The sequence below is a fragment of the Clinocottus analis genome, unplaced genomic scaffold (genome assembly GCF_023055335.1).
Source record: "Clinocottus analis isolate CAN_PGR_092001 unplaced genomic scaffold, fCliAna1.0.p SCAF_6, whole genome shotgun sequence".
In the NCBI taxonomy this organism is placed as follows: domain Eukaryota; kingdom Metazoa; phylum Chordata; class Actinopteri; order Perciformes; family Cottidae; genus Clinocottus; species Clinocottus analis.
The window spans coordinates 12,462,986-12,471,322 of NW_027176218.1; the positions used below are offsets into that span (position 1 = coordinate 12,462,986).

General features: G+C 39.5%; 1 protein-coding gene across 1 annotated transcript in view; it reads right to left on the reverse strand.

The window, feature by feature from the left end:
* Window positions 1-6,611, reverse strand: part of wwox (WW domain containing oxidoreductase) — a 123,956-nt gene extending 117,345 nt beyond the window's left edge. The window contains exons 1-4 of the mRNA XM_068603316.1: window positions 6,394-6,611; window positions 5,463-5,527; window positions 5,165-5,222; window positions 4,857-5,026 (exon numbers count right to left, since the gene is read on the reverse strand). Coding sequence (XP_068459417.1) covers window positions 4,857-5,026; window positions 5,165-5,222; window positions 5,463-5,527; window positions 6,394-6,500 — 400 coding nt within the window. The 5' untranslated portion in view covers window positions 6,501-6,611. The remainder of the gene's footprint in view (window positions 1-4,856; window positions 5,027-5,164; window positions 5,223-5,462; window positions 5,528-6,393) is intronic.
* Between the last annotated feature and the right edge of the window lie 1,726 nt (window positions 6,612-8,337).

The window sequence follows — 8,337 nt, forward strand, 5'->3', positions numbered from 1 at the left end:
CAAATATTATAGTTATGTGATCATGAAAAAATTATAGATTCAAAAGTGTTCAAAAAATAAATTTACAGCTCAATATATAGTATTTATAGAGTTTTATGTAGAAAGGAGTGAATGAGTGAACACAGAGACAGAACAACTCCTGACTGTCCTCGTGCTCAGTGCACCTGTTCCTGCTGCCGCTGAGTGTTTCTTTCCCCAAGAAGGGAGGAACCACACACTCTTTCTGACTGTTAAGATCCCCTCTAATTCCCCACCATTAGTCCAAGAGGAGGGAGATGTCACCCCAAAAGTGGGATGTATTGTTAGTAATTACAGCCCAAGGTTGCGCTGTTCCAGGCGAGAGCACTGGAGTGGTTCTATCACCACTCCCTGTCCCCTTCTGCCTCCTTCCTATCCCCCCTTCTTACCCCCACTGCTGTCACACCATCCATGCAGCCCTATCTAGTACCCACCCACCTACCTCCCTCTCTCTCTCTCCCTCCCTCTCTGACCCTCTGTGTCAACCTCCAACTCCCTACACAATTTCTCATCATAGCCTCACGTCGGCCTGGTCACCCCTGCTCCTCCTGCGGCCAGCTCTACCTGAGTACCTCACACACACACACACACACACACACACACACACAGTGGCCAGTAAACTTGATAAACACACACATGCACAAGGATAAACACAGACCCCAGAAGCCTGCTCATGCACAGAACTCCTGAGCTTTGGGGCTATTTTCATCACTGTCATCAAAATCGCCCCCATCATGTAACTTTGATCCCCTCATCATACGCAGACTGTAAACTCGATAGGTCTATAAACTACTTGACTACACACAATAACCCAGTACCCTTTCATTTTATTTTACCTCCAGCCTTTAAGCACATATATGTATTCCATCCTCTCTCTCTAACCACTTCACTTGTATTATATTAGAGCTGTAATCATTATTGAACCCTTCTGGCCTCCAGCATAATACTCTTTGCATGTTACACCAGTTTGGGTCTGCATAGCAAATTCCATCCAAGGTTAATAAAGTTAAATAATTTGACTAACCAACCATAACTGGTTCTCATTACGTAGCCAATAAACACATTCATCAGAGAGGACATGAAAGGCCCGTTGAGAAAAAAAAAATAAAACTCTCCTTCGATTTCCTCAGCGGCTCAGTTCACAAGCTGACACAGAGGAGACAGCAGGACACGGGCCGGCCGCTCCCCCAGCGGACACACACACAAAATACTATCAGACTCCTGAATATAAACACAGATGCACTCTGGATGTCATCTAAACCACACGCAGCCACTCAGAGACGCTCAGAGACACAGGCACCGCATGCCACCCTCACCAGGAACATCTTTTTATCCATCTAATTCCTCTCACTATGAATAATGCATTTCCCTCCTTACCGAGGCTCGGGTTTAACGCATCGCTGCGCGGGTCTTTAAGGGGGTCCTTATTCATAAACAGCAGCGCAGTAAATACCAGAGCTTTGCAGCCAATTTAATGGCAGTTATGCTTAACAAATCTGCCTCAATCTAATGATCAGCCACAAAGCTAGGCTATGGGTTTAATCTGCACACAGAGGCTCCCCCAGCTCTGCGACTCACTGAATATGCTTAGGGATCTCTCCATCCAGAGAGAGGAGAGCACCGGCCTGACACTTAATCCTCCCGACACAACACTGGGATCAACACAAACATGGAACAATGTTAGTCTTTCATGAATAAGAATAACATTCAAAGTCCTAAAACAGTGCAGAGACAATGCATAGAAATACTGATACATTATGAAACGCTCCTTTCCAAATCCTTGCTATTCCCAGTCTGGACCGTCTGAGTCTTTTCTGCTTCTTATTCCAGCACTGACCCTGACCCTCAACAGCAATACCATGTGAAATCTAGCGCGTGCATTTAGATTGAGTAGAGCTTTGCAGCTGAAGGCATTGCTCCACAACAAGCCCCTCTAGAAAAAGGCCAAAAAAGTTCAGATACAATTCTAAAGATGTCTACATAAAAATAATAAACACTCAGAATGTAGAATAAGAAAAGTTGTATAATATAATCTCTAGAAATAAAATAAAAACAATCATTATTAAAAGTCAAATTTGCCCCTAAACATCGTTGTCCTGAAATACGTCAGATATACTGTCCCGCAATTGAAATAGAGATAGAAAATAGTTCTGTCAACATGAATATTTTATTTAAGTGAGACAGAGTGTCAATATGTTTTTTCTGAACGCTACTCAACATACGTTATGCTGACAACATGGCACCTGCTGTAAGAGCCTAAGACGGACGCTGCTCCCCAGGTAGGGGGACACATATATATGTAGTTAAAAGGTCCCTAAAGAGATGTCCCAGGGCAAAGAGGACCGCATGTGCAAGGACAGCACAATACAAATATAGTCATGCCTCAACAGAACTACATATTTAGGAGACTCTAAACGCAGGTTTCAGATTTAAAGATATGTGTGGGAAAAGAAACAATAACCATTTTAGATTTAAAATTCCAAAACCAATGTTGAGCATTCATTCCATATTAAAAAAAGAAAGTATTTTCTCTCTGAACAGTGGGTGCCAGAGATATCACGACAATGGCCCTTTAAGGACGACTGTTCCAAGGGTCCCAGTAAATAACTTGAGAGTTAGTTGATAGGAGGGGAATTAGAGCCAGAGCAGGAGTGTGTAATGGGGATGGATAGGAGGCTCAGGCCTGGGTCAAAGCCGCTTAGGAATCAATGCAGAGGTACAGGTGTACAACCACAGGTCTATAAGAGGAAGAAAACCTTTAGAGAGAAGGGGGAGAGAGGGAGAAATAGTGTGGGGGGGGGAGAAACCGTGATCATTCATTTCCATTATCACAATTACAAACACCACTCAGGTTGGTACTGGTTTTTAATTTACAAAAGAAAGCAGAGAGAGGAAGACTAATGTTGTGACCGGGCGCAGTGATCACATCGGCAAGACAAACCGCATTACTGTCTCGCCTCCCAGCACTATTGCAAAGGGCCTCAAAGCTGGTCACAAAACCAGACACTATGACATTTCATGCATAAATAAACTCATATATGTGCATTTCATGTTAACGTGCGTTAAGAACTAAATCAAAGGGCTGAAATGTAAATTTGCTAATTAAATAATATCCCACCATTAGTAATAAAAATGTCACATTTCCTGTGGGGGAAATAAGCACTGAAGAAAATGGAAATAGCCTTGACACTTGGATTAAAACACTATTGATGCCATTAAAATGCTAAGTGGGTCCAACCAATTGGCATAACCACATTTCACTAGTGGAATGTCAAAGGAGCACACAAGTAGTAGCAATTACTATTAGAATACTGTTAATTATGGGGGCTGCATATTTAATATGTGGTAGAGTAAAACAAAGGTTATGTTAATATGGGTTTATTAAGCATTCACCCACTATAAAAATGTCTGTGCGTTGTAGCTATTTGATGCTTTCTTTTGAGAAAAGCTGTTTTTTTTCAGATGAACAAATTTTCATCAACTGAATACATCTCAACAAATCTTGAATGTGGATTATCTTTTTCATTATATAGTTTTTAAACTAAGGCAAAAACCAACGCATGTGAAGCACTTAATATGATAACGTTTTAATACCCCAACAGCAACAACATCATGGACCTCCTGTGCCCTCTTGTGGTAAAAGCGACATACAATTTTTTATTTCCTCCTACATCATTTGTTTGCCCTTTAATGGAAAGACCTACCGATAATCGTTGTGTTTAATATCAGAATCGACAATATTTCAGCAAAATATTTTAGAGCACCTCAGAGACAGTCTTGTTACATTGATAGAGCACCTTTATCTTTTCTCTTCTCCAATGTTCCCTAAGATAATGATGGAGTGACTAGCAGAAAAACCATTCAAGTTAGCATAATATTTTTTTTTCTTAATTCAAACAGGTACCTCTAACATTTGTGGGTTAAAAAATATTAATTATAATTATAAAAATAAAAAATTTCTTTCACACAACATCAAACCAGAAGGAATTGCTGTAGTTGTTTATGTGCAAGTCAATATCTGAGGTGAAACATCGACACAACTGAATTATTTCCAGTTTAAATGTTTAAACTTTCATGCAGCCTTTGCTACACAAGGGCTCTATGTGCAACCACAACATTGACTCATTGAACATGCACGTAAATAAAGATAGATGACAGATAAAGATAAAGACAGATAGATGGAAGAACATCAAGGTCAGGAAGGCATTTAAGTTCACAAGCTCAGTGTGGGTCCCCCAGCTGCTGTGAATCTACACTACCGTGCTGCATCTCTTAATACACACACAGCAATTACACTGCTGTGACTTTCCTTGGGACAACAAATTTGAATATAAAGACAATTAACAATTTTATGTTTATTTGATTTCCTGCATGCTGTCATTATCTATCCTGAACAAAGCAGCAAGTCTGAATAAATGGCTACTACTTGTGCTAATTTAAACTAAAGGAAAAGGGAAATACATTTGTTTCCAGACCATTATATAGTGAGCAATGCATTTGCTGGGTACAAATGGACACCATTCATTACAGTTAACAATGACATCCAATTCAGCCGAGCTAATGAACTTCAATACAATCATGTTCAGTATTAATGAGTGATTTGTTGAGTCTAAGTGTATCATTTTGGAGGCTAATGTTGATGAATGTCTGGTTGTGGAGAGATGGGGACTTGCAGGGAGCAGAGAGGCTCTCGTCAAGCCCCCTCGTACAAAAGTGTAATACCACCATCTAATGGTATTGTCATGGAAGCACACTTTACTACACACTGGCTTATTTTAGTGAAGCTATAACAAAACATTATTGACTTGGTAAACAGTTTAGGGTTTTATGAAACTCACCAATTCCAGAGTTGCCTCCAGTAATGAGGATGACCTTGTCGGAGAAATCACGACCTTGCAGGATCTCAAGAGCAGCAGTGTTTCCATCATACCGTTTGGGCTTCAACACAACATCCTCTACTGTAAATGCCTGCCGCGGGTCAAAATAGGTAGTCCGCTTGTTAATGTGACTGAAAATGACAGAAATAGGATGTTATAATAGAGAGTTCATCCCAGATTTGTACAGTACAGCATATCCTGTAAAGCCATAAAAAGCTTATTTGTTTTCTCTATTAAGCAAACAGAGGTTCAATCATCAAACTACTTACTCAACATAAATCATCTGTCCTTTTTCATCCGTTTCTTGCTCCCAACCATATGGTAAATCTGTAGAAAAAGGAAAACTCCATAAGAACAACTTTAATATATTTGCCGCTGGTGATAGTTACATAAGAATAACAACAAAGTTTGAGGGAAAAAAAGATGCAAATCCGATTGTTGTAAAGTATTTATGGTTAGAATACAATGCCATTTGAAAACGTTACCATATGCCTTCCATATATGTCTGGCCCTCAAGCAGATTCAAATATGTAGCAAGACTCTAAAAAACAAGTGAATATAACAAACCTCCAGCACAACGCTTTTTCTTTCCTGTCTTCGGGTGTTCCCACTGTGTCTTCATCTCATCATGGCTAGGACAAAAGAATTATGGAAATATTTACCACACCTTCTTCTTCAGTACATTATATTTTATGTATATACTGAGGACACACATTGGCATGATTTAATGTGACATTAATGTGCCAGATTTAGCCCAAAAAGGTACATTTTTATCGACAGCCTTTTGGTTAGTCGATGTTGTACATTATAAGAAAAAAAGACGGAACAAAAAACATCGAATTAAATATAGTTACATATGAAACACAACCACAACACAACAATGATTTTTACTGAAAAGTCACAATTCAGGAAAATACCAAGGACACAAAACACAATGTAACGAAACATAATCATACAAAAAGACCCCAAAAAAAGCCTTATTAAACATCCCAATTGGGAAATGCAAAGCAACTTTGGATATGTCTAATACATCAATGATAGACATTGATGTAAAAAGTAAAATAAAATGCAACTACCATGTTTGCATTGAAATTCTCCAACCCTCAATGTTTTACATTTCCGAGGTACAAAACCATTTGCTGTCTTCTTCCTGTCCCACCACTGATGAGAGATTCAGGATGTGATATGCAAAGTGTAACTCTATTACGAAGTTATGCATCTCAGTGCACAGCCTGTGAGCCACAGTACCACATCTACTGCAGCTATGGCATGGTCACATCAAACAGCTTGCTGATGTGCGCTCATGGACTGTATAATCCATGCTATCAACTCGGACATCAGAGTTCATTTAAACTGGTGTATCGTTAGCTAGCACGCTGTTAGCTGCAGGCTGACAACACCTAACTAACTAACTTTATGTGTGCCTCTGGTCGTGAAAGCCGAACTCCTGAATACAGACATATCGGTGTTGACACATTGGATGAAGGATTGCTCTCACTTTGCGTAGTAGACCCAGCCATCTTTCGTGGACCTCTCTTCCCATCCGGGAGGTAACTCATCCTCACTGTCTGTGTCGTCCATACCTGCGAATTTTAGCGCTGCCATAAATGACAGGTTGTTGTTTTTATTGTATACGACGGCGTTAGAAACACACAACCTGTAAAGCAATATCTGCTCTGAAGAAAATGAATACAACTGTCTGTGTCAGAGCAGAGAATTACCAACACAGCATTTCACCGGCACTTCCGCAACAACACGCGGTGACGCTGCCGAATGGCCTTTTGGGAAATTGAGGCGAAAGAAACGTGCGGTGTACGGCCTTTTAGTATTTAAACGACCTTTGCCATTTTAATGATATAACCGTATTAGTTTCCACCAGAGAGGCAAAAATAACATTTAGCATTTCTTCAAAGCATAATTTTATTCCTTAAAGCCAGTTGTGATGTTCTGAATGTAAAGGGTGAGACCAAATGCAAGGCAAGTTTATTTGTATAGCACATTTCAACAAGGGAAATGCAAAGTGCTTCTCATAAAACCATTAAAAGCATCCAAACATAATGCAAAATAAAACAATATTGAAAAACAATTAAATACATTCATTAAAACATTAAAAACTGTCAAAAAGCCCCAAAAATACAATACAAGTTGCAGTGCAGTTTAAGAAACACAATGCAGATGTGAGATGCAGAAATTGATTAATATCCTTGAATCTGGTTTAATTAAAGGCCACAGCAAACCAACAAGTATTCAATGGATGTAAAGGAGCTGAGTGTCTCAACAGACAGCAGCTTTCAGTCTAAACCCATCAGAACCCCAGGACTCACTCAACATCCAGAAATAATGACTACTGCTGAGCACCAAACACAAGCCACTAAGCAAAACATTTTCATTTACTCAAACTGAAGTTATTTGATTAGTATTTAGCCGTATAAGCCTGCTATTGTTGGACATAACCAAATAAATTGATAACCATGATCAGGGTCTAAAATTAAACTTCTTTTTCTCCTCTGTGGCAGGTCATTGAACATACTGGTCACTCATTTCTTTTGTCTGCCACTTCTGAAATCCATACATAAAATGCTTTATAAATGTAAACACTGAGTAAATGGTACCAGATTGAAATACAATATATTTAATGTAACCCTAATCTTTGACTATTGCAATGTAGGAATTGACCTTAAAAAATAGATTTGAAAATAGGGGAAAACTACATGGTATGGCAAGTGGCCTGAAATGTGTACCTGCATGCTAAAGACAACGTTTACCCTTTATTTGGTAGGTTCAGGTGCTAATTTTATTTTCCGGTCTTAACAACAGACATATCCCACTAAAGTCTGATGCCTTTTTGGAGTTTAGTCTGGCTTTAAGGCTAAAAGTAGCAGCAGTAAGGACCACATACGCATATACAAAGAAGCTTTATCCAGCCTCTGCTTTGTAGCTTGCCACTTTCCTCCGAACAAATTATAAAGAGTGGCAGCATTGTTCCGTATCCAGAGTGAAGCTGCTCTGCACACTTGGCTACTTTCTTCGCTTTCACTTGTGCAACTCCTGTTTGTTAGAGTAGCGATTCAACTACTGCTTTAAGTAAGCAGTTTCTGTTATTCCTGCAGAGGACAGGGAGAGTAGTCTATATAATGACTTCCAGAGAAACTTGAAATATGTGACACTTGCATGCTTTATTGACTGAATTTGAAGAATCTGCTGACACATGGTCAGCCATGCACCTGGCTTGATATAATTGATATGCTTATTTTCATCTTCCACATTGCAAACAGAGTCTGACAGTTCCTCCAGATACAGTTTTCCTTTTCAGAGAATATCCAAAGAGCTTCCCTTGGCTTATACCTACCTCCAAAAAATGTAGAACAGAGGTCAAGTTGCTGATTAACAAAAGCACGAGGATCTTGCTGTTATAGATGACTTTGTCATGATGGCACAGTCA